This window comes from Pseudophryne corroboree, chromosome 7, assembly GCF_028390025.1.
Source record: "Pseudophryne corroboree isolate aPseCor3 chromosome 7, aPseCor3.hap2, whole genome shotgun sequence".
In the NCBI taxonomy this organism is placed as follows: Eukaryota; Metazoa; Chordata; class Amphibia; order Anura; family Myobatrachidae; genus Pseudophryne; species Pseudophryne corroboree.
The window spans coordinates 238,888,293-238,914,869 of record NC_086450.1 but is presented as its reverse complement, the minus strand read 5'-3'; the positions used below and the strand labels follow the sequence as shown (position 1 = coordinate 238,914,869).

The following is a 26,577-nucleotide window of genomic DNA, read 5'->3' as shown; positions in this document are numbered from 1 at the left end:
CTTTGCATCATGTGCTGATTGGGGAGGGTTTTTTGGAAGGGACATCCTGCGTGACACTGCAGTGCCACTCCTAGATGGGCCCGGTGTTTGTGTCGGCCACTAGGGTCGCTAATCTTACTCACACAGTCAGCTACCTCATTGCGCCTCTTTTTTTCTTTGCGTCATGTGCTGTTTGGGGAGGGTTTTTTGGAAGGGACATCCTGCGTGACACTGCAGTGCCACTCCTAGATGTGCCCGGTGTTTGTGTCGGCCACTAGGGTCGCTAATCTTACTCACACAGTCAGCTACCTCATTGCGCCTCTTTTTTTCTTTGCGTCATGTGCTGTTTGGGGAGGGTTTTTTGGAAGGGCCATCCTGCGTGACACTGCAGTGCCACTCCTAGATGGGCCCGGTGTTTGTGTCGGCCACTAGGGTCGCTTATCTTACTCACACAGCGACCTCGGTGCAAATTTTAGGACTAAAAATAATATTGTGAGGTGTGATGTGTTCAGAATAGGCTGAAAATGAGTGTAAATTATGTTTTTTGAGGTTAATAATACTTTGGGATCAAAATTACCCCCAAATTCTATGATTTAAGCTGTTTTTTAGGGTTTTTTGAAAAAAACACCCGAATCCAAAACACACCCGAATCCGACAAAAAAAATTCGGTGAGGTTTTGCCAAAACGCGGTCGAACCCAAAACACGGCCGCGGAACCGAACCCAAAACCAAAACACAAAACCCGAAAAATTTCCGGCGCTCATCTCTAATTGTAACTATGCAGTTTGAAGACTGATTGGTTAGGATTATTTTGTGTATTCTGTATACTATCCAAGTCGTACTGTGTATGTCCTGTAATATTTCACATTCTAATATGCATCCCTTTCATTATTTTCTATTGTACAGTGTTCTGAGCTTCTCTAAGACCTGTGGATCTGATTACACTGTAAGGTATTACCTGGGAATAGGAGAACTCCAGGCCTGTGATTGAGAACATAACTTCCCCAGCACTCAGCAGGAAATACTGCGGTATCTGCCACGCAACGTGGAAACTATTAGCTGTAACGTCTTCTACCACAACTGCGTTAATCTCCTTTTCAATTTCATCACGCTGTAAAAGAGAAAAGGTGTTAGATACAGAAGAGGCTGATGAACACGATATTCACATGGAGATTGGTTTTCTTATATTTTCCATTGTAGGAAAAGTATACCTTGTTACATCTAAATAATATGCCACATTATTTAGAAGGGTAGTCTGTCTTGATTTAATTTTAACAGTGGAAATAGTTTGTGGCATGACTACAGTATGATATATAATCTGTGATGCCATGCATATTACTTGTTCTAGTCAGCAATACCTGAGGGGAGTCATCCTTATTTATAACAGCTGTGTGACTAGGTAAAGGAAAGAATCTGAATTTGGGGTAGGTTGAGTATGGAGGAGCAGAGAATTGGTGAAGTCCAATAAACTCTCCTCATGTAACACCACTTCATGTAATTAAAAGACTTGGCAGTTATATATGTCCAGTTACATATATAAAAAAAATAAAAATCCACTGATACCCTGAAGAACGACAAAGTCAAAGTCAAGGGCGTGGTGAGGGAGTGACTGGTGCCTGGAGGAATCCCCTGTAACTAAGATCAATTACTTGGGAAACTGGAAATTGTCAATAAATGCAAACTATGGGTCTAAGTCAGAGGCATACGCTAATCCCAATGTGACTGCGCCTTTGTACGCAGATACTATGCACAAATATGCAAATGTCGCAGCTGCCACGATTTATATTGAGACACCCACCGGTAGTTGTGCAGATCCCAGTGGCTGCGTACAAAGATGCAGTATCTGTCGATGATCAGTCGGTTATCAAAGTTCTCAGCCCTACGCGCCGCCTGAAGCAAGATGCCGGACCCATTGTAACTGCCTACGAGATCGCATTCCCAGCCTCAAACAAGATAGTGCCACACCTACATTTTTGCCGCCACTCCCTGTTGCCTCCTCTAAATTGTCCTAAATTGTCAATCACTTTGCGAATACATCCTCTCTGTGACCGCCGTCACAAGACCATCGCGGCATATGCGCATTAGACGCCTGCTGTTACGAACTTAGTGCCCGGAACTCGGGAGTACGGGTGGCAACTGGTGAGTTCCTGGTCCTGATGTGTGAGCTCCAGCTGGTAAAGGGAAATGGCTGCAACAACTACTCTACCCCTAACTCCATTTTCTCTTACGTCCTAGAGGATATTGGGGTCCACATTAGTACCATGGGGTATAGACCAGTCCACTAGGATCCTTGGGCACTTTAAGAAATCAATAGTGTGCACTGGCTCCTCCCTCTATGTCCCTCCTACCAGACTCAGTTTAGAAATGTGCCCGGAGGAGCCGGTCATGCTTAGGGAAGCTCCTGAAGTGTTTTCTGCATTTATTTTCTGTTTGTTGTTTTCAGGCAGGTCTAATTGGCACCAGACTGCCTGCTTCATGGGACTTAGGGGGGAAGAACTGCCCAACTTCCTAAAGAGTTAATGGTCCTGTTTCTCCGCAGACAGGACACTGAGCTACTGAGGGAGTCATTCGCAAGCCCCACCACGGCGAGCGTACCCACCCACAGCACGCCGCTACCCCTAACAGAGGCAGAAGATAGAAGAGAGGTGAGTACAGCGCTGGTGTCCCGGTTAGCGGGTTGCCGGCAGGAATGGCAGCACAAGGGTAGGAGCACAGGCTGCGCTCCAGAGGGTTCAGAGGACATACACAGATGTGTGTCCCGCTGTGAGGAGTGCACTGAGCCACCAATGCATACCCACACTGGCTATCATACCTAACAAGGGTTTTAACCCTCTGTTAGGCATAAAAATTACCTCAGGCCAGTATTAAAAGCGGGAAGCCGAGTGACATTAAAGGGGTGGGGCTTCACTATGAGCGGATCCAGCAGCTCACCAGCGCCATTTTCCCTCTGCAGCTTACACTGACAGGAATCACAGGGAAGCGCAGCTCCTCCACAAAGACTCCACGTGTCCTCAGCGGTACCAGAGGGTCTTAGAATGGGGGGGGGGGGAGTGTTGTAGTATACTAAGCCCTATTAAAGGACTTAGTGTGGCGACCCAGGTAAGTTTTACTTGGCTACAAGGGCGCTGTGTGGCTGGTTCCAATTTCTGTGTCTCCCTGAGGGCTCTGTGTGGGTTAAACTGTGCTTTCACATTCTGTCTGTGGGTGTGTGTGTCCCCCTTCACGTTACCATGTCCAGGGACTGTGTTTCCTGCACAGCTGAGTGTCTTTCTTTCCCCAGAGACTCACTACCCTGTACTCAGGATAGTGCACATTCTCAGGCTAGTGGGAAAGAACCCTCATGGTAAGCTTCCATTAAAGGGATGATATCTAATATTTCTACTAAATTATCGCATAATGAGAAAGAGAAGCAATTCTTAAGACAGTCTATGGATGACCTGATGAATAGAGATTCAGTTCCCATACCAGTGTCTCAAACCCCCACCATTTGCCCACAAAAGCGTACTCTGGCCCAGCACTCTGATACATCAGATCCAGAGGAGGGTGAAGTGGATGCGAGTGGGGGGGATGCGGTCCTGTCACAAGGAATACAGGCCCTGATAGAGGCTATCAGAAATGTCCTGCACATTCTTGACAAGACAGCGGAGGTAGAGGAGGAATCTTATTTTAATGTAAAAAAGAAATCCTCAGCTACTTTTCCGGCATCAAAGGAATTGAATACACTTTTTGAAGAAACTTGGGCTAACCTTGACAAAAAAATTTAGATCCCTAAAAGGTTAATTACATCTTTTCCCTTTCCTCTGGAAGATAGAAAGAAATGGGAAAACCCGCCGATTGTGGCCGCATTGGTATCTGGATTGTCACGTAAGATAGTCTTACCTCTTCCTGGGGCAGCATCCTTAAAGGACACAGCTGACCGCAAGATTGAGAACACTCTCAAATCGTTATACACTGCTGCTGGGGTGGCCCAGAGACCCACTATTGCTTGCGCATGGATCACTAAAGACATTGCAAAGTGGTCAGGTAACCTAATTGATGGATTGGATACCTTACCAAGGGGGGAGATATTTTTACTCCTGCAGCATATTCAAGACTCTGCTAACTTTATGGTGGAGGCCATAAAGGAAATTGGTTTGCTCAATGCACGCACCACTGTCATGGCAGTGTCAGCATGCAGGGGCTTGTGGCTATGCCAGTGGACTGCAGATGCGGATTCCAGAAAAGGCGTGGAAAACCTACCATTCACAGGTGAAGCCCTTTTTGGAGATGAACTGGATAAGTGGATATCCAACATCTTGCCAGGATCCCTGGGTCACAGACCTTTTCACGCAGGGATACAGACTGGAGTTTCAGGAACTCCCACCTCACAGATTCTTCAAATCAGGCTTACCAGCTTCTCCGGAAGCAAGTATGACTTTACAGGCAGCAATTCAAAAACTGGTACAGACTCGGGGCATTGTCCCAGTTCCACTTCAACTACAAAACAAGGGTTATTACTCCAACCTGTTTGTGGTACCGAAACCGGACGGTTTGGTAAGGCCCAATTTAAACCTCAAATCACTGAACCCGAATTCTCTGAGAGTGGTGATCACAAGTCTGGAGGAGGGGGAATTCCTGGTGTCTCTGGACATCAAAGATGCGTACCTTCATATTCCAATTTGTCCGCCTCATCAGGCTTAGCTAAGGTTTGCACTACAGGACTGTCACTACCAATTTCAGACCCTGCCATTTGGCCTCTCCACGGCACCAAGGGTATTCACCAAGGTAATGGCAGAGATGATGTTTCTCCTTCGCAAGCAGGGAGGGAACATAATACCGTACCTGGATGACCTGTTAATAAAAGCGCCTTCCAGGGAGAGGTTGTTGGACAGCACTGCCTTCTCAAGCCAACTACTTCAGGATCACGGATGGATTCTGAACCTACCAAAATCCCACCTGGAACCAACACGGAGGCTTCCGTTTCTGGGGATGATACTGGATACGGAGGAACAGAAGGTATTCCTTCCATTGGAAAAGGCATTGGTAATCCAGTCGATGGTGTGGGATGTCCTAAAACCAACCCGGATATCGGTGCTGTCACGATCCGGGTACTGAGACATTGTTTTCTACCTGTCAGATGTCTCCTGAGGTTGGCTCAGCGAGCCGGGGCCGGGCTTTAACTATGGTTATGGTTACTGCCTACAGCGCTGGTATCAGCGGCCTCCTCAGTAAGTGTACTCATGGTGGTGCGGCGCTCTCGGCCCCGTCGCGGCCGTCGTTGCCACGCCTGTGATCCTCTGCGGAATGCGCATCCTTGGTGTGTCCCGGCCGCCACTTCCATCTCTGTGGCCGTGGTGCGCATCTGGGCGCGTGGAGTCCGGCTGCTGTGGCCTCCGCTGCCATTGTTGTTTGTATCCATGCTTCACAGTACTTAATTACCCTTCCAGTTCTGTTAATGGGCGCAGCCATCTTGGACTTTAACACATGACATCCATTCACCTATCCTCAGTGCTACTGGAGCCGTGTCACCATTGTTAGACCAATCCCTGCTCTGCAGCAGGTATAAATATCCGGTCCCAGCTCCCAGAAGATTGTCAGTGCTTCAGTTGTCTCCTGTGATTCCAGTGTGCAGTTCTCTGTGGACTCTCTCTGAATTAGCCTGACTCCCTGGTGGATTTCCTCTCTGGTGATATTCCAGCTCTCTGTGTTCCTGCCCTGTGGTGCACCCTGTCACTATTGCTCCTGCACCCAGTGCTAACAGCGTCTCATGCTCTGGCTTCCCAGTAGCCACTTCCCAGTGTTCTACAGTTTTCCAGCGAACCCCAGCTTCACTTACAGCTTTCCAGCGAACCCCAGCTTCACTTACAGTTTTCCAGCAAACCCTAGCTTCACTTACAGTTTTCCAGCGAACCCCAGCTTCACTTACAGCTTTCCAGCGAACCCCAGCTTCACTTACAGTTTTCCAGCGAACCCTAGCTTCACTTACAGTTTTCCAGTGAACCCCAGCTTCATTTACAGATTTCCAGCAAACCCCAGCTCCATCTACAGTTTCCCTGTGACCCCCAGCTTCTTTTATAATTTATCCACGAACTTTAGTTTTATTTACAGCTTCACCTACTTTTCCCAGCATCACATTATTGCCTCACGTGGGTCCCCAGGCTTTATACAGAACTCTCCTTCACATTCCGGATTACTGGTCCCAACTAGTTGTGCTTCAATTAACCACTTGTGACGTTTGTTGTTCTTTTGCACCTTATATGACTTTTTATTTAATAAAATATCTGAAAGATAACTTCAATTGTCAAGGTCACGCCTTCGGGCATTCATTGCTACTGTCTTAGCGCATGTCTAGGAGTCAGCCCCTACAACTGAGGCTACCAGATACCTTCACCAGCCCTCAGTTGTGACAGGTGCATTTATGCATTCGTCTTCTGGGGAAGATGGTCAGCTCTTACAAGGCTCTGCAGTACGGAAGGTTTCATGCGAGGCCCTTCAAGCTGGTTCTGCTGGACGAATGGTCCGGACCGCATCTTCACAAGCACCAGAGGATATGTCTGTCACCAAAAGCCAGGATTTCTCTTCTGTGGTGGCTTCAGACTTCTCACCTGACTGAGGGTCGAAGGTTCGGGATTCAAAATTGGGATCTGCTAACCACAGACACAAGCCTCAGAGGTTGGGGAGCAGTCACCCAAGGGGAACAGTTCCAAGGAAAATGGTCAAGTCAGGAAACCATTCTTCCGATCAACATTCTGGAACTAAGGGCCATATACAACGCCCTGCTACTTGCATCGCATCTTCTTCAAAATCACGCCATTCAGGTTCAGTCGGACAATGTTACGGCAGTAACGTACATAAACTGACAGGGCGGAATGAAGAGCAGAGCAGCAATGTCAGAGGTAACAAGAATTCTCCTCTGGGCAGAAAGACACACGGTGGTGTTGTCGGCAATCTTCATTCTGGGAGTAGACAACTGGGTAGCGGACTTCCTCAGCAGACATGACCTCCACCCGGGAGAGTGGGGCCTTCACTCGCTGGTGTTCGAGTCCTTAACAAGTCTGTGGGGAATTCCACAAATAGACACGATGGCCTCTCATTCTCATCTCAACAAGAAGCTAAAGCGGTATTGTTCCAGCTCGAGGGACCCGCAAGCAGTGGTGGCGGACGCTCTGGTGACTCCATAGGTCTACCAAATGGTTTACGTGTTTCCACCTCTTCCACTGATCCCAAGAATTCTCAAAAGAATAAAAAGGGAAAAGGTTCAAGCAATTCTCATTGCTCCGCATTGGCCAAGAAGGGCCTGGTACGCGGATCTACTGGAGATGCTCCTGGACCCCTGCCTCTTTGAGAGGATCTTCTACAACAGGGGCCATTCATCTATCACAACTTACCGTGGCTACGTTTGACAGCATGGAAGTTGAGCGTCAAATTTTAGCCCGGAAAGGCATTCCGGATAGGGTTATTCCAACCCTGATCCAAGCCCGGAAAGGGGTAACGTCTAAACATTACCACCGTATTTGGAAAAAATATGTCTTCTGGTGTGAAAAATTTCCTGCAGTGGAATTTCAACTGGGACGTTTTCTCCTTTTTCTACAGTCAGGTGTGGATGTGAGCCTACGTTTGTGCTCATTGAAGGTCCAGATTTTGACGTTATCCATTTTCTTCCAGAAACAATTGGCTTCCCTCCCTGAGGTTCAGACATTCTTGAAGGAGGTTCTGTACATCCAACCACCCTTTGTGCCTTCCACGGCACCTTGGGATCTGAATGTGGTGTTGCAGTTCATACAATCTGAATGGTTTGAGCCTTTACAGGTGGTTGACATAAAGTTTCTTACGTGGAAGACCGTTACACTATTGTCCTTAGCTTCTGCAAGGCGTGTGTCCAAACTGGGGGCGTTGTCTCACAATAGCCCCTATTTGATTTTTCATGAAGTTAGAGCTGAACTCAGAACTCGTCAGCAATTTCTTCCTAAGGTGGTGTCTGCGTTTCATATCAACCAACCTATTGTGGTTCCGATGCTTACTGACATCTCTTCTACCTCAAAGTCCTTGGATGTTGTGAGGGCTCTGAAGATCTATGTGAAGCGGACAGCTCATCACAGGAAATCTGACTCGCTATTTGTTCTCTATGATCCCAAGAAAATTGGGTGTCCTGCTTCAAAGCAGTCTTTTGCTCGCTGGATCAGGCTTACTATCCAGCATGCTTATTCATCGGCAGGTTTGCCGGTTGCTAAAGTACAAGCCCACTCTACTAGGTCAATGGGTTCTTCCTGGGCGGCTGCCCGGAGTGTCTCGGCTTTACAACTCTGCTGAGCATCTACTTGGTCAGGTTCGAAAACGTTTGCTAAGTTCTACAAGTTTGATACTTTGGCCTCTGAGGGCCTTCAGTTTGGTCAATCAGTTCTGCAGGAAGCTCAGCACTCTCCCACCCAGTTTGGGAGGTTTGGTACATCCCCATGGTACTAATGTGGACCCCAGTATCCTCTAGGACGTAAGAGTAAATAGGATTTTAATTACCTACCAGTAAATCCTTTTCTCGTAGTCTGTAGAGGATACTGGGCGCCCGCCCAGTGCTTCATTTTTCCTGCACTGTTACTTTGTAAAGTAATGTTGGTTCAGCTGTTGCTGTTCCTGTTCAAGTTGGTTAGTATGGCTTTCCTCTTGTTTGTGTGTGCTGGCTCGAATCTCACCACTGTTCTGTTACATCTTCCTCAGGATATGTCCTTCTCCTCGGGCACAGTTTCTAGAATGAGTCTGGTAGGAAGGGCATAGAGGGAGGAGCCAGTGCACACTATTGATTTCTTAAAGTGCCCAAGGCTCCTAGTGGACCCGTTTATGTCCCATGGTACTAATGTGGACCCCAGTATTCTCTACAGACTACGAGAAAAGGATTTACCGGTGGGTAATTAAAATCCTATTATTTCTCCCAGTAGTCGGTTGGCGCCTGCAGAGCTAGTCTTCTCCTTTAGCAGCCGTGTTTGAATGGGTAAATTAGGTCTGCCCAGACTCCGATGCCCCCAGGTCTTATGAGGTAACAAGGCGCCAATTGAGACTGAGGGAGAATAAGGTGAAAACTAGCTAAGACTAACAAGACTACCAATGGGAGAGAATACAGGAAATTTAACTGATTATATGCGGTGCGGCCACCGAAATCCCAACATAGGAACCAAGGCACAGAGTATTGAAAGCTAAGACACTGAATATTTGAGCAATTGTAAATGCGTAAGATGTAATAAGCAACTAAATATACTGTGGGAGCAACAATGCTCTAAGATGTTATATTACAGAAATATAAGCCAGGCAGTGTCTGTGTGGAAACCCCACACACTGCTTAGCAAAAACTTGAATACAAAGCTGTCTGGATTTGGTCAGGTAATCAATCTGGCAAGGTCTCTGTCTCGGGTTCAACACAGGCAGACAGGATCTAACAAGTAGTTTTACAGCACTGAATGCACAGGTAAAAGATTCCACCATAGGACAAGACCTGGACATGAGTACAGTCAGGAACATTCCAGTGAAAGGCAGGCTGGGTAATAAAGGAAGCATGCCCCAATCAGGATGGCTGGAAGACAAACACAAAGTAATGGCCTAAATAACTGACAGGTGAGACAGCACAGACCACACAGACCGGAGACCGGTTGCAGTTACACAGACTCACCACATAATGGCCTAATTATCTGACAGGTGAGGCTGTACAGGCCACACATAGTGGAGACAGACTGCAGTTACACAGACTCACCAAAGGCGGCCCGCTACAGTACTCTAAACAAGTACATGAGAAAACCTGGCTTGCAATCAAAAATATAACATAAAATACATAAACAAAATGAAACAGGAATGAGCCACAGCAGTGGCTCATGACACCTGCACAGTTGCTAGAAATCGATCCACTGCATTCTAAATCATTATCGGCCACAACTGAATCAGGCTCTATGTAACGGCTGCAATACCACTTGTTCTCAATGGGTGGCAAACAAAGTCGGGCCTTTCTTTTATTAGTAACATATTACACTGTTCTAGTTACTGTGTACGATGTCAGTGTTTTACTTGTGTTTTTGGCATTTATAGGCTCTGTGCTTGTCATTGCTTTAAACAGCCCCTTTCTAGTAAACTATGGTTTCTTTATACACAGACAATGGCATAATTTTAAAAGATCATAAAAATTTCAGTAATTGCTGAATATAAATATATTGTTGTAAAATGTGACTATAAATAAAAATGGGTCAATTCAATTAGTAGAGAATTCCAGGCGATTCCTGCAATGTGCCATTGCAACAGTGTTGGAACACCAGCAACTGCGCCTTCCCCCCCATAATTCAATCTGATTTTGCCCCAAAATTGTGTTTCTTTGTTCACAGCCACATAACGGTGTGTATTAAAATACTGAAACACAATTTCTGTGTGGGCAGTAGACCATGTTCATCACCTGAAATTGAATTAACCCCTAACTATCTAAGGGGAAATTCAATTACTGACAATGGGCCTGATTCAGACATTTATGTAAATTCAATATTTACATAAATCTCTGATGTTTGCAGATGTGCGAATATGCAGGAGACGCATTTTGCTTGTGCACATCTGTTTCTAGGATGACAATTGCAGTGCCCCAAAGGCTGCAGCGTGATTGACATGCTACTGGCGTTTGGGGGCAGTGACATGGAACATTCCAGAAAACTGGGTGTATCTGCACTGTCTTCTTGGCGTGCTGAACCCACTGGCTGTGTCCTTGGACGTATCTTCACTGACCCCGGCTGCGTGATTTCCTAGTCATTCTGAGTAACCTGAGGGTTACTATGTCTGATGTTCAAGCAGATGATCAGATACTGCATCTTTGGATACAGCAGCGGATCAGAGAAGGTGGAAAAAGGCATCATAGACCCAGCTGTATTGATAATAATTTCAACCTTTGAATTAGCCTCAATGTGCGCTGATCATCTTTACAGTGCTCAGCTTCACATGTATGCCAGTTACGGTAGGGCAGACAATACAAGTTTACTTGTGCATTTCTATGGGGTGCAAGGGAAAACTTGCAATGCCAGTGGCTGTGATATGCTGTCTTTGCATGCCACATTGTATCCAGCCAGCCAAATTGAATTCCCCCCTTGTCTATAATGAATCAATGTGGCCATGGCAACCAATCAGCATTGAATTAACATTTATAATTTGCATACTATAAAATTATACAGAGCAGCCGATTGGTTGCCATGGTCAACTTCTCCACTGGCTCACTTCTCCATTCTTTTCACTGCTTAGTACATCTTCACCTTATACCCTTGCTGAACATTGCAGAAAAAGAAGTGATTTTAATCCCTAATTTTAATTATAGTATAAAATTCCTATGTGGATGAGAAGGGAGGTGCTTGATATACCAGCTGTCGGGATCCCGGCGCCCAGCATACCGGCGCCGGGATCCTGACCGCCGGGATACCGACAACTATTTTCCCTCTTGGGGTGTCCATGACATCCCTGGAGGGAGAAAAATTAACGTGGCACATGTAGTGCACCACCGTGACGTGCACAGCGAGCCCGCAAGGAACTCTGTTGTGCTCACTTTGCTGCCAGCATTCTGGTGATTGGGATCCCGGTGCTGGTATGCGGGGTGCCGGGAACCCCAACAGCCGGCCATGCGTACTACACCCAATGAGAAAGCAGAATATTACTTACATTCCTTAATACGGCGGTGTACGCTCCTCCAAAATCCAACAGCCCAAGTTTAATAGCGTATATTGTACCTCCGACTTCACCGTGTAAAACTGTGCTGATGAGAAAAAATTATATTTTTCAAATCAAGTACAAGGGATATAACAATAATGTATATTTAATAGCAGCTTGTAAAGATGTAATCTGAAAATAATGTTTATTTTCTCATACTGTATCTCTCAGCATCTTCCATGTAAAACAGCACAGTGCTGTAAACACCTGTATACTACATAATTCATAATAAAGCACAATAATAGTAAGAAACCAATGACCTATACCAGCTATCTGCTGTGTCTGACTTTTCCTTCACCATCCATCCATCATTAGAGACGTGCCCCTGAGTAACTTCAATTGTATTGTAGTGTAAAGATGCCATAGTTCCACTATATCCCCACTGCATTCTATATTAGAGATCCCACTGCACCACTGTGCATAAGTCAGGGTACAGTGTGCATACACCTGGCGCAGCAAAATGCCCAGCATAACCCTAAATCTCTTGATTGCAAATAGGAATCTTATTTACCTACTGTTAGCCCTGTTTCTATCTGGTTAATAAACCACCCTCTGGTAAAGTTATCTGCCATGTGGACTAACCTAACTTTGTGTCCTGAGTGGAAGGTATGAAAGTAAATGTAATGTATAAATGTATAAAGGTTTGAAGAAATGTAGAAAGCTGTTAGTAGTATGATGTTACTGTTAAGTATCACATAGTAATTGTGCACAGTGGGAGCCTGCGGCAGGTGACCCTCCTCCAGCTCCCACTGCCGGACTGATGTGACAGAAAAGGAGGGTAAGTATACAGGGGCCGGTCCTTTATTTGCTAAGCAAATACAAAAGGGGAATCTGACAAGCCAATAGAAGTTAATTTCTTGAGAGAGAAACATACGTTATTCCATGTTCTCATTACCACCCTGGCAAAAATCCCAGGTTTTTGAAACCATTCACAGATCATCCCAGCTAGATACATGATGACTGATTGGGTCCCTTCATTAAGGTGAGGGGGCTGACAATATTGAAATGTGAAGTTACAGCAGGTGGGTGCATCGTCGAGATACAAGTGACTCAATGTATATAATCTACTCAACATATTCATACAGTAAATACCATTATTTAATATACACAGGATTACTAAAATGGAAAGTGATTCCTCCTCTTGTACCTCTAAGACAATCCTTATTTTTAGAACTTTTTCTGTAATTTTCTGGACTAACAGGTGAATTTAATTGCCAATGTCTCCCTTTTTTGTTTGCTTTCTTTAGCATCCAGGTTTGTTCTGTTTATGATATCAATTTAAATTTTATGGGGAGCTTTTGGCAGTTTTTTTTTTATACTTTCTCTTATGCTTGTTTTATGAATCATATGTTGGTGATGGGAACACTCTTCATTAACTGCTTCAGTGGTATGCACGGAAATCTACTGGGCTAGCCAGCGCTGACAGCGCTGGCTACCCCGGAATATTTCTGTGCATACTACCTCCTGACTCCATGGGGACAGCCGTGCAGCGTGTACGGCCCCGGGAATCAGCATACTCCATTATGGAGTTAAGCCCGCCCCACAGACTCCTTTTGGCCAGGGGCGGGCTTAGCTGTATAATGGCTTATGCTGATTCCCGGGTGCCACAAGGCAGCCGGGAATCAGTGTTGGGGCTGGCGATGCCCGCGGGCAATCATCAGGCGATAACCTCGCCCTGCCCAGTTACTCGCCTCCTCCCCCCCCGCACCTTCGCCTTCGCTCCCACGCCAATTCAAACCCCCCCCCATGGTGTGTTTTTCAATTGGAAACTCACCACTGAAGGGGTTAATACTTTTGCGTTATACCCAACCTATAATATAGTGAATACTTCACAACCTATGTACCAGTACTTTAGTATATAGTAAATGTTTACATATATCTGTGGTAAGCACAGCTATCCCCCAAAAAAGTAAAAATCCGTTCACTATGGAACAAATCAATGTAACATCACAGGCTCTAACTGCAGCTTGTTATTGGAGCTCACACTCCTTGGCAGTGAGAAGAACCAGAACCTGAATCTTTGTAACAACATTTATATTTCACAGACCCTTATTATGGGTCCAGATTCCAAATAATACTAATATTGGTTTTGAGCAGCGAGATTATTAAAATGAGACCAAAAGGGTGGAAAATGCTAATTCTTGGGGAATTCCTTGATTTGCAGGTGAAATTTTCCTATATATAAGTCAATGATTGTAAAACTAAATCATTCACTATCATAATCATTCACTATCAAAGAATCTATCATAATTGTTATGATAAGACAAATATTCCTGCTAACTGTAGTATCCATCTGTGCTCAAGCAGGGGCAACATTTATACATTGACCCCTGCATGAAGAATAACTTTGATCATAATAATGTATTTTTTTCCAGAAATCCCTCATTATACAGGGGAGAATTATCTAAGCTTGGAGAGAAATAAAGTTGGGAAAGATAACGTACTAACCCATCACCTTCTTGCTGTCATTTTACAGGCTGTGTTCAAAAAAATAACAAGAGGTCATTGGTTGGTGCTTTATCTCTCTCCATTTTTTCTCTCTCTCAGCATTGACAAATCACCCCATATAACTGAAATATAGATAAACATTTCATAACTTACTTTCCTCTCTTCTGTGTAGCATAATCCGTTATACCATTAGCATCAATATGAAAATATTCTCCCGCAACAGAAATATTATATACTTTGTCAGGCAACATATTGATAAATCTGCAAGGAAATATAAGGACAGATTAGTATAGGTGGGCAGTAATACTCCTGTGCCGCCTGCACAGCACACACAGGAGGAGCAAATTGCTGAATTCAGCACCAGAGTCCAGGGAAATATTTCCTGTCCAAGTGATAGTGAGTCATTTATGTGGCATCTAAATGGGCAGGCTGTGTAGCCAATAAAAAGAACTTTTATTTCTAGATTAAATTGTCTCCTCATTTTCACTACAGGTTTAACAAGTCACTATTGCTCATAGTAGTGATATCTTTATTGCATTTCAGTAATATCTACAGAAAAAATACAGTAGTTGACCCTTTGCTGTGGGTGAGATTATATGTAGCATTGGATGAGACCACATACCTCACAGCTGCTAATCCATTGGGCGGCTTTTCATTTTTGTCTGAAATCTACAACACAAGAACATTTGACTTTGTCATTATGTATTGTAAACTTGTCATTACCATTATGAGGCTTCTTGTTCACAGATTCGGTTCTGTTAAGTCGCTTTACGCATCCTTATAATATATGTAATCCATATAAAATATACAGTACATATGTAAAAGTCATTTATGATAGGAATTCTTATACTGACACTTTTATTCTGATATGTACCCCCCAAAATAAGTAAAAGATTTTACACATGTATGTATTTCATATATGTGAATATATATAGTTTACTTTTCTAAGCATTCATTTTTTTATTGATGGGGAGTACAGAAACACAGAAAAGGATGTGCAATTAGAAAACAAGTATAAGGGTATATTATTTGCAGATAAACAATATGGACATAAATAAATATATACCAGCGTATGCATGTGTGAGAGGGTGCCCCGCGTCAGCAGGGTTCACTCACCCCCGATGTGCGGCGACGGAGCGGTGGGAAGCGGGCATGGATGAGCTTGTATCCGAAGGGATCCAAGCTCATCCAATCAGGTTGCGGCGGGCCCGATCTGGTGACCTCCATGAGCCAATCATGGCTCACAGGGTGACAGCCAATCGGGGCTCATTATGTCATAGCTCGCCCCCTCCCAGTGTCTTATATTAGACGCTGCGGAGCGGGAGAGATCAGTTAGCCGGCGGACGGGGAACAGAGAAGAGCTCGAGAAGAACAGAAGAGCTCCATCGGCCGTGGAAGAGGCCAGAAGGCGGCGGCCATGGAAGATGAGGCGGTGGCGGACTGAAGAGGACGGCGGCTGTTGACGCAGGCCAGCGCAGAAGCTGAGGACCGAAGAGTACTGCAGTGGTGGAAAGCAAAAGAGTGTAACGAACCTCCCCACTGCAGGCTCTCCCAACGTTCCAGGTAAGTGGCCGTGGGCCACAACCACCTTCCTTTAAGCCCCCTAGACCACCGGGTGTCAAGCATTAGGCCTGTGGGTATAGGCAGGCAGCAGGCCTGAGTGCTAGTTAGGAGTAGGGGGCCATTACACCACATATAGTAATCTTGGCATTAGGCCAAGATTACTGTCCCACCGCTAGGCAGGCATTAGGCCTGTGGGCACGTACAAGCATTAGGCCTGAGGGATAGTTACGAGAAAACGGGCTACAATTGCTGTTAGCAATCTTGGCAGTAGTCCAAGATTACATGCCTACCGATAGGCAGGCACTAGGCCTGAGGGACAAATACAGGCACTAGGCCTGTGAGTAAGTTAGAAGTACAGTGGGGCAAAAAAGTATTTGGACAGCCACCAATTGCGCAAGTTGAACCACTTAAAAAAAAATGAGGGACGTCTGTAATTTCCATCATAGGTACACTTCAACTGTGAGAGACAGAATCTGAAAAAAAAACAAGAAATCACATTGTATTATTTTTTAAACAATTTACTTGTATATTCTTGTGGAAAATAAATATTTGGACACCTACCAAGCAGCAAGATTTATGGCTCTCACAGACCTGTTACTTCTTCTTTAAGAAGCTCTTCTATCCTCCACTCGTTACCTGTATTAATGGCACCTGTTTGAACTGGTTATCTGTATAAAAGACACCAGTCCACACCCTCAAACAGTCATACTGCTACCTCTCCACCATGGCCAAGACCAGAGAGCTGTCTAAGGACACCAGGGACAAATCGTAGAGCTGCACAAGTTTGGGATGAGCGACTTGACAATAGGCAAACAGCTTGGTGAGAAGAAATCATCTGTTAGCGCAATTATTAAAAAATGGAAGAAATACAAGATCACTGACAATCTCCCTCGACCTGGCGCTCCATGCAAGATCTCACCTAGTGGGGTATCAATGATCTTGAGAACGGTGAGGAATCAGCCCAGAACTACACGGGGGGACCTGGTCAATGACCTCAAGAGAGCTGGGACCACAGTCATAAAGGTTACCATTAGTAACACACTACGTCGTCATGGATTGAAATCCTGCAGCGCCCGAAAGGTCCGACTGCTTAAGCCATCACATGTCCAGGCCTGTCTAAAGTTTGCCAATGACCATCTGGATGATCCAGATGAGGATTGGGAGAATGTAATGTGGTCAGATGAGAGCAAAATCGAACTTTTTGGCATAAACTCCACTCATCGTGTTTGGAGGGAGAAGAATGATGAATGGCATCCAAAGAACACCATACCCACTGTGAAGCATGGGGGGTGGAAACATCATGCTTTGGGGTTGCTTTTCTGCAAAGGGGACAGGACATTTGATCCGTATTAAGGAGAGGATGAATGGCGCCATGTATCGTGAGATTTTGGGCAAAAACCTCCTTCCCTCAGTAAGAGCATTGAAGATGGAATGTGGCTGGGTCTTCCAGCATGACAATGACCCCAAACACACCGTCCGGGACACTAAGGAGTGGCTCCGTAAGAAGCATTCCAAGGTCCTGGGGTGGTCTAGCCAGTCTCCAGACCTCAACCCAATAGAAAATCTGTGGAGGGAGTTGAAAGTCCGTGTTGCCCGGCGACAGCCCCAAAACATGACAGATCTAGAGAAGATCTGCATGGAAGAGTTGGCCAAAATACCTGCTACAGTGTGTGCAAACCTGGTCAAGAACTAATGGAAACGGTTGACCTCTGTAATTGCCAACCGAGGTTATATTACAAAGTATTGAGTTAAACGTTTTGATTGTCCAAATATTTATTTTCCGCAAGAATATACAAATAAATTGTTTAAAAATCATACAATGTGATTTTCTAGTTTTTTTTTCTTTCAGATTCTATCTCTCACTGTTGAAGTGTACCTATGATGGAAATTACAGACGTCTCTTATCTTTTTAAGTGGGTCAACTTGCACAATCGGTGGCTATCTAAATACTAATAATTGGCCCGTGGTTGATTACAGGCATTAGGCTTGAGCCTCCAGTAGAAGGTGTTAGGCCCGGCAGTTCATACAGGTGTTAGGCCCCTCTGGCCTGTGGCTCCACTCAGGCCCGTGGCCTGTGTCCATGTAGTCAGGCCCCTCTGGCCTGTACTCCCACCTAGGACTCGGGCGTGAGCCACCGAGGCCAAGCCCCTGAGTCCATGTCCATACGTCTGGGGACTCAACACAGGGTGGGGCTAGAACAGCCCTGCTCTAGCGGGTATAGCAGGGCTCCACCCTTACAGGTGGGAACGCCCGAATGGTACAGACCCCTCTCCGACCAGGTCCCCGCAGCAAGTGGGCTGTGAGGCAGCTTGCTCGAGGCCTGCTGCTGGTTGGGTGTGAAGGGCTGGCTGACCCTCACTTTCTGTATTTGGTTTGGGGAGGCTGTGGAGAGATGGTCCTGCCCCACACGCCCCACCATCCCGTAACCCCGAAGTGTCCACGATAAGGAGCCAATTTGCGCATGTGCCCAGGGGTTCAGTTTAGGCGATTGCTAGACCATTCACCAAACCAGATTTGAAGGTAACTCATACTGTTGTATATCTCTACTGTTGTCACTTTGTATGTGTATGTTATGTAGTAGGAGACAGGTGTAGCAGTTTGCCCAAGTTGTATTTGTTCAGTACAATAGGCCAGGTTAGTTGTTAGTCTATTTACTAGTTTGTAGGGAGGCTGCTGTCATTTTCTCTCCAGAAGCAGAGACCCGCGACAAGCAAGGTGACAAGAGTATTCCCCTCTGTGTTCGTGTTGTGGTCTGCGTTGGGTGCCGATTCGCAAGACCTCACTAGGCCGAGTGAGGCTCACCTCCACCTGGTGCGCAAGTACCAATAGGTGATGATTGGGTGGGGGCCAGTGATGATGTTCACCTAACTGGTCAAGGCCGCCGCCACCCCCCCCCCCCATTGTGTCCTCTTTCTCGCTGCAGAAAGAGTTGATACTCGGTGACTAATGATTCTCTTCCCCTTGCTCGTCTGTACTCCAGGACGAATCACCGCATTGGAATCTCAGGAAAGGTTCCCAGCCTAATGAAGTTCCATGTCCGGAAGGCGAGAAGGGCGACTTGCGGTAAGGAGTGGAATCACACCTGCACGGCAGCAGTCACTTCCCCGCACTGACACTCTCACATTTGGCTTAGTCGGCTGGACGGCGGACAGCGACATGGATGAGTCTTGGGGCAAGTTGCCGATTGGGGGTGCCCTGAATCATCTGGAAAAATTTGATGGCAAGAACATGCCTCTGACGGACTGGATCGAACAGTTGGAAATCACAATCTCTACAAGATACCGGACTCCGTGCAGGTAGAACTAGCGCTGAAGGTCCTCTCAGGAAATGCTCAGAAGACAGTAAGAGTACGCCCTGCAAGACTCAAGACGGACCAAGCAGACATATTCAAGATCATGAAGAGTGTGTACGGAGACAAAGCTACTTCTACCACACTGAAGAAACGGGTTTTTGCTAGGGTCCAAAGAGAAGACGAGGACATCTCTCAGTTTGCCAATGCAGGAATACATGATGGAGATTCAAGAGAGACAGGGCGAAGAATTGATGACGGGAGACTCGGACTCTACCCTGAGGGATCTCCTCGTGGGAGTACTTAAAAGCCGGACCCTGCAGAATTATCTCCAAGATAAGGTTGATGGTTACCCCAAACTCACCTTCTTTCAAGTGCTGGATAGGGCACTGGAAAAGGAGGAGAACGCAGAGTTTGGCTCTGGTGCAGTATCCTCACGACAGGTTCAGCCTGTGGGCAGGACCTTACCGCCGGAAGTTAGTTCAGGAGGAGGTGTCGCAGTTAAGACAGAGGGTGGATCATGCCGAGGGTCACCATGCAGATGACCAAGAAAGGAGAGGTTTGGACAGTGAAGAGCCATATAAGAGAGGTGTCTGTCGGAAGAAGAAAGAGCAGGTGCCGGTTGGACGCAGAGAGGGAGAGGCACGTTCCAGAGAGCCTATATGTTGGGAATGTGAAGAACCAGGACACTTTGCCCAAGAATGCCCGGCTGGGTGTCGAGACAGAGGAGGGCACCGACGACCTTTAAACTAGAGTCTATCGCAGTGGCGGGACAATCCGCGTGGGTAACAAGAACGCGTAGATGTCATCAACTCATTTGATTTGTTTGGCAAGTGTCCCAAGGTAGTTGCGAAATTAGCTGGACGAGACCAACGCTGCCTCTTGGATACGGGATCTCAGGTATCGACCATGTCCGAGAAGCGTTTTCACGAAGACTATTCCCACCTCAGAACAACCAGAGTCGGGGATTGGGTGACTCTAGTAGCAGCAAACAACAATCTCCCCATCCCTGTAGTGGGGGTTGTGTGGATGGAGGTGGAGGTATACGGACAATCACTCGGGAAGAAGGGATTTATGGTGGTTGCTGGGTAAGAATTCGCGCATGGGCCCATAATCCTGGGGATGAATATTCTTCAGTGCCAGGATCAAGTCCTTGTTCAGGAAAAGGGACCCCAATACTGGAAGTACCTTGGCGTGCAGAAACCGGTTCAGCAGGCCTTCCACAGGTTGATTCAGCAGCATGAAGAAGTCGTCTCAGAAGGATTTTCAGGTCCCTTCGGATGGATAAAGACCAACATTAGTCAGAAGTTGAGTATCCCAGCACGACAAGAGGTGGTTTTAGACTTGCCTGTCCGGCCCAACAGCGATTGGAAGGAAGGGAAGTCTTGGTAGAGCAGTGGCAGCCAACGCATGGCTCTTGAGCCACATGCGGCTCTTTCTTTATTCAAATGTGGCTCCCAACACTCAAAGTCACGTGACCACAAGAGATCTGTAAACTGCTGCACTCCAGCCAGACATGCAGCAGCACTACGTAGACTGTGAACTGAGGGAGCCAAATACACATGGGGGAGCAGGCTGGAGTGACACAGACGGGTGCTGGCTGGAGTGACACAGGTGGGTGCTGGCTGGAGTGACACATGGGGGAACTAAAGTGTATTATGTGAATCTGGCTTTTCAATATATTTTATGCGGATCTGGTCTTTTCAATTATTTTTTTTTGTATAATCTGTTTTTATTTAGAACAGCATAGCAGTACAAAGATTGCATCACATTTTAACAGATGAGGAAGAAAATCGTCAGGACACAAATGAAGGTCCGATACATCATAGCCTTAAAAAGTAGGGAGGCGCATCATCCCCATTGCTGGGGGGTTAATGTAGGCATTTGCGTAAGTAGGTATTTCTGTGACATTCATCTGGAGTCCCTTCGCCAGCTATCCATATTATGGTGTATTTGCAATCTTAAATGGCATTGTATAGAAGCTATAGAGAAAAGAAAGGAAAGAAATGAGGGGAATAGTAGAGAGAAAACATAGTGTGACCAAACTAGGGGGGAGACAATTGAATTAGGGTGGGAATGTGGTACAGTCTATCCATTTGATCGTTCGTGCGTTGAGTTCATTTAGCAGCATAGACATAGTCCTTGTAATCTCTAGAGGACACATACTCTATCCAGGGCATCCACATGGTCATGAACTCCGAGAGTTTGTCTCTGGAGACCAGGAGAATGTTTTCCATATTCATATAATGATTAATTCTGTTAAACCATAGTTTCCTAGTGGGTGGGAGTTGTGATCTCCATAGTGTGGGGATGACCGCCCTCGCAGCATTAGACAGGTGTCGAAGTAACGACGTGTTATGTTGAGCCATTGAGATTGAGGAATGGGAAAGTAACCAGAATGCTGGGTCTGTGGGGACGGGTGTGTGAAGTATATCTTGAGAAGTGGATATAACATCCTTCCAGAATGGTTTTAGTAGGGGGCAGTTCCACCAGATATGCATCAGGGAGCCTGTAGCGCTGAGACATCTCCAGCATCTGTCCATCACTCCAGGATACATGAAGTGGAGGAGAGATGGATGCCTGTACCATCTCATTAAGAGCTTATATTGGGTTTCCCTGACTTGTATGCAGACTGAGCTCTTGTGGGATTTTAGAAATATCGTCTGCCAGTCTTTGTCTGTCAGGGAGATCTCGAGATCTCTTTCCCAGGCCAGCTGGAAGGGTGTGGGCGTTTGGGGTCTGTAGTAGTTTATAAAGTGAGGAAATAGTGTGCTGGGGGGGGCATGTGGCGACACACATCCTCTCAAACTGTGTTAACTCGCGTGAGGCTCGGAGATACCTACGCTCTGATTGCAAAAAGTGTCTAAGCTGTAGGTACTTCCAAAAGTCGCGTTGCGGGACTTCCCATTTTAACCGTATTTCTGAAAATTGTTTAACGCCTGTGGAGGTTGTCATCTGGCCTACCCTGAAGAGGCCCTCGAGGGCCCAGTCACGGAAGTGGGAGGGAGTCAAACCGGGCTGAAAGTCGGGGTTTGCTAAAAATGAGGTCAATGGGCCGAAGTCGGAAGAGAGAAAGGGCCAGCGACGTGCCTTTTTCCAAAACGATAGAGTCGCCATAATAGTTGGGTGGGGGGAAGGGGGTTTAGGTAGGGAGGGGAGCCAGGGAAAGATCTCTGGGAATTGTTGCATATATAGCCCCTCTATATCCACCCATTGCTTTGTTTCTCGACTCCTCGTCCAGTCCAGAACCCTATTGAGCATTATTGCCCAATAGTAGCCTCTGATGTCAGGCAATTGGAAACCGCCATTTCGGGTGGAGCGAGTCATAATGGATCGGCTTATTCTTGGCCGTCTCCGAGACCAGATAAACTGTTGTATTAACAGTTGGATGGACCTGAACCAGGAGTCTGGGATCTGTATGGGAAGGGTCTGTAGTTTGTAGAGTAGTTTGGGGAGGGTATTCATCTTAACAACGTTCACCCTTCCCAGCCAAGAGAGTGGTTTGAGGTACCATCTGCTATAGTCAGCCCTGAGTGTTCGAAGGAGGGGGGTAAAGTTTAAGGTGTATAAATGAGAGGTCGTTTGGCAACTGTATTCCTATGTAAGATAGATGAGAAGTGTTCCAATTAAAGGGGAATAATCGTTTAAGTTTAGCTATGGTGTCGGGGGGAGAAGAAATGTTTAAGGCGCATGATTTGGACATGTTGATTTTAAAGTTGGAGAGTGAACCGAAGTGGGATAGCTCTCGCATAAAGTGGGGGAGGGAGGAGATCGGGTGTGTTATTGTGGCTAGCAAGTCGTCCGCAAACAGGGAAAGTTTGTGTTCCGTATCGCCAATCTTCAAGCCCGTTATGCCGTCATTGGCTCTAATGGCTCTAGTGAAAGCTTCGATACAGAGAACAAATAGTAAAGGGGATAGTGGGCAGCCTTGTCGTGTCCCATTGCCTATGGGGAAGGAATCAGATAGGGATCCGTTTACGCGGACCCGTGCTGTGGGAGATCTATAAAGGCCCATTATAATATTAAGCATCCGGGGACCCAATCCGATATGCTCCAGCACAGACCTCATAAAGCCCCAACCAACCCGGTCAAAAGCCTTTTCGGCATCAGCGGATACTAACACTGTGGGCGGGCCGCCCCGGGACGCGATATGAATCAAGCTCAGTACCTTAGTGGTATTATCTTTGGCCTCACGGCCCGGGACAAACCCCACCTGGTCGCTATGGATCAGGGAAGGCAGAAATGCGTTCAGTCTATTTGCCATTAATTTTGCAAAGAGCTTGACATCGACGTTTAGGAGGGATATGGGTCTGTAGCTGGAGCACACCGAGGGATCCTTGCCGGGCTTAGGCAACACGGAGATATGCGCCTCTAAGGATTGGTTGGAGAAATAGGTGTTTGCGGATATTGAATTAAAGGCCTGGAGGAGATAAGGGGATGTAAGGTCCTTAAATTGTTTGTAATAGGTGAGGGTGAAGCCATCTGGTCCTGGGCTCTTACCAGGCGGGGTCGAGGTCAGGGCATTCTCCAGTTCTTGTTGTGTGAAGGGTTGTTCCAAAGCCTCCCTGTCCAAAGGTGACGGGATGGGATAGGACACTTTTTCTAGGTACGCCTTTGCCCGTGATAAATCACTTGGAGAAGCGGGATTATCCAGTCGATTTTCTAGATTATATAAAAGGGAGTAGTACTGTTTGAAGCTTGCCGCAATTTCTGGAGTTTTGAATCGGGGGATATTCCCAAGATCTTTTACTGTGTTAATATACAGGGAGGAATGCTGGGCCCTGAGGGCCTGGGCCAGAAGGCGACCAGGTTTATTACCCCACTGGTAGTATTTAGAATTACATTTTCGGACAGATAGTTGTATATTATCGGTGAGGGTTTTCTTTAGTTGGGCCCGTGTATCTAGTAGAGCTAGGTAATCAGTCTCCGAAAGGGTCGATTTGTGTAGGGACTCGAGGTGGTGTAGTTGGTCTAATAATTTAGTGTTTAGAGCTGACCTCTGTTTCTTCACAAATGTCCCCAGCTGTATGAGTTTGCCTCGTATGGTGCATTTATGCGCTTCCCAGAGGGTGATTTTTGAGACGTCTGGAGTGTCATTTATGGAGAAGAAATCAGCCAGAGCTTTTTCTATTTCCCCCTTGCAATACTGGTCTTGCAGTAATGATTCATTGAGACGCCAGGTCCATTGACCTGGGGTAGTCTGCGGGGTCGAGAGTGTCATGTGTACAGGGGCATGGTCGGACCAGGTTATCGGGCCGATGGAGGAGTCTATCAATAAAGGGAGATGTCTGTGACCCAGAAATAGATAATCAAAATGGGAATATGCTTTGTGTGGAGGGGAGTAGAAGGAGTAGTCTCTGGTTGAGGGGTGGAGGACCCGCCAGGAGTCAGCCAGTTGGAGATCATGAAACAGTCGTCTAACCTGACGGTACTGGCGTTGAGAAGTCCGGGGGGCATTGGAAGATGAATCTAATGATGGATCCATTATCCAATTCAGGTCACCTCCAAGAACAGTCACACCTGAAAGGAGTGGTTCTATTTGGGAGAGTGCGGAGCGGAAGAATGGGACCTGGTCTTTGTTTGGGGCGTAAAGTGCAATAAATGTATATGCACAGGAACCTATTTTACAACGCACCATCAGAAGACGGCCCGGGACCAATTTATGGACTGATATGTCTGACAGCTGGAGGGTCCTGGAGAACACTATCGCCACGCCCTTTGATTTAGAGTCTGGGTTGTTATTATAAAAAGCCTGGGGATAGCGGTAGTTGGTCAAAGGAGGGTTTTTAGCTGAGATTTTAAAATGCGTCTCTTGGACCATTGCTACATCTACTCTATCAGCCCACAGGGACCTCAAAAGGGATGATCTTTTCTCCGGTACATTAAGACCCTTCGCATTGATCGAAGCGACTTTAATTTTGCCTGCTGATGTCATGGAGGGTAAGTGCTATGGTGGAATGCGTTGAGTCTAGAATGGTCAGTGAGAGGTAAGAAAGAGAGACAGGAAGGAAAAAGAAGGGGACAGGGCATGGAGAAAAAAAGATCAGTTAGAACATTCAAAAAACATTAAAAAAAAAACCCCGCGTTGGGATAGCCATTCCGTCTAAGGGTTGGGTATCCAAGAGGCTAAACAGCCAGGGGCGGGTGTGGGGCGGACAAGGGAGCCACCGCCAAAGGCATAATGAAAATGAGAGAAGACATTATATTAAGCGATATACTTATATAAGCTAAACCGAGAGTACATTATAAACTGTAAACCTTATACCTCGTCAACATGAGGAAATCTTCAAATAGTGAAAAATGCAAGAAATCTCGTATTAATTGAACAAGGAATAGTAATGATAATCAATGACCCAAAACATGTGGGGTAGTAGAGGCAAGAGCTTCTGTTACAGCGGAAGTTCACATAATAATTCTTCTGTGGCGTGTAGTGGTATTGCGCTGCAATCGAAGAACAGTGACACTTTGTAACCTGTAGAGGTATCAAAAATAGAACTTGGACGAACAAAGGGTCCAGCATAATCGGTCAGGTGACAAGTGGTTCCTTGTTGGGGGGAGGACTTTTAGCGCCTTCCCCTCCACCTTTCCGCACCACCTGCCAAGGTGGGCCTAGGTTCAGGGGCTGGATAGGTGGTAGCTCTGGAATAGGGAAGTCCCAATCGCGTAAATCAGGTTTTGGTATGCCAAGTCCCGTGCAGAACTCTGGGAGGTCCAAATAGGAGTTGAGGGTGTGGGTTTTTCCAGCTGAGGAGACCTGGAGGCTGAAGGGGAAGCCCCACCGATATTTCAACTGACGTTTGCGGAATTCTTCCGTCAGGGGTTTAAGGGCTTTTCGTTGTTGTAATGTGTGCCAAGACAAGTCTTGATAAATTTGTATCACAGAGCCGTTGAAGTCTACTCCATCAAGTTGGCGGACTTTGCGCATGATGTCCTCTTTTTGGGAGAAATAGTGCAACCTGCATATGACATTACGTGGTCTATCCGCGGAGAGGCCCCTTGGTTTCAGGGCGCGATGGGCCCTATCAAAGGTGACGATATCATTGGGGTCGTTACCCAGGATCTCGTTAAAGATCTTCGTAAGGGCGTCGATCAGCCCCGTTAGAGGAACCTCTTCCGGTAGGCCCCGCACGCGAATATTGTTTCGTCTCCCTCTGTTGTCCAAATCTGTCAGCCTCAGTTGTAGGGAGCGGATCTCCGATGATTGGGTTTCGATTACAGTCGCCAAGGATTTTAGAATTATATCAGAGGAGGTTTGGTGGTCTTCCAAGCTCGATACTCGTTCAGATATGTGTGAAATGTCCTGTCTCATGGCAGCCAGTTCGCGTCTCACTGTATCTTGTAAATCTTGTTTAGTGGGTAGGGTCTTCATATAAGTCAATATATCTTGCAGATCCTTGCCACCCGATGAGGGAGCTTGCGGAGCGTTCGCGTTTGAGGGAGATGGGTGAGGGGTTAGTGAGAGAGAGGGGGAGGTTGCTGCAGGGGGGTTATCAGTTGGAGCGGGAGAAGTAGGTTGTAGGAAGGGCCTCATTGCAGATTGCGACATGTTCCCCCGAAGAGTCGGTTTGCCAGTCTTCTGAGAAGATTTCTTATTTTTGGGCATCACTCATT

At 46.4% G+C, this 26,577-nt stretch overlaps 1 protein-coding gene across 1 annotated transcript in view; it reads right to left on the bottom strand.

Moving 5' to 3' along the window:
- The window catches only part of SLC15A2 (solute carrier family 15 member 2), a 102,129-nt gene that overhangs the window by 9,577 nt on the left and 65,975 nt on the right, over nt 1-26,577 (bottom strand). Inside the window, exons 18-21 of the mRNA XM_063934047.1 lie at nt 14,737-14,783; nt 14,268-14,375; nt 11,619-11,712; nt 937-1,089 (exon numbers count right to left, since the gene is read on the bottom strand). Of these exons, the coding sequence (XP_063790117.1) occupies nt 937-1,089; nt 11,619-11,712; nt 14,268-14,375; nt 14,737-14,783 (402 nt within the window). The remainder of the gene's footprint in view (nt 1-936; nt 1,090-11,618; nt 11,713-14,267; nt 14,376-14,736; nt 14,784-26,577) is intronic.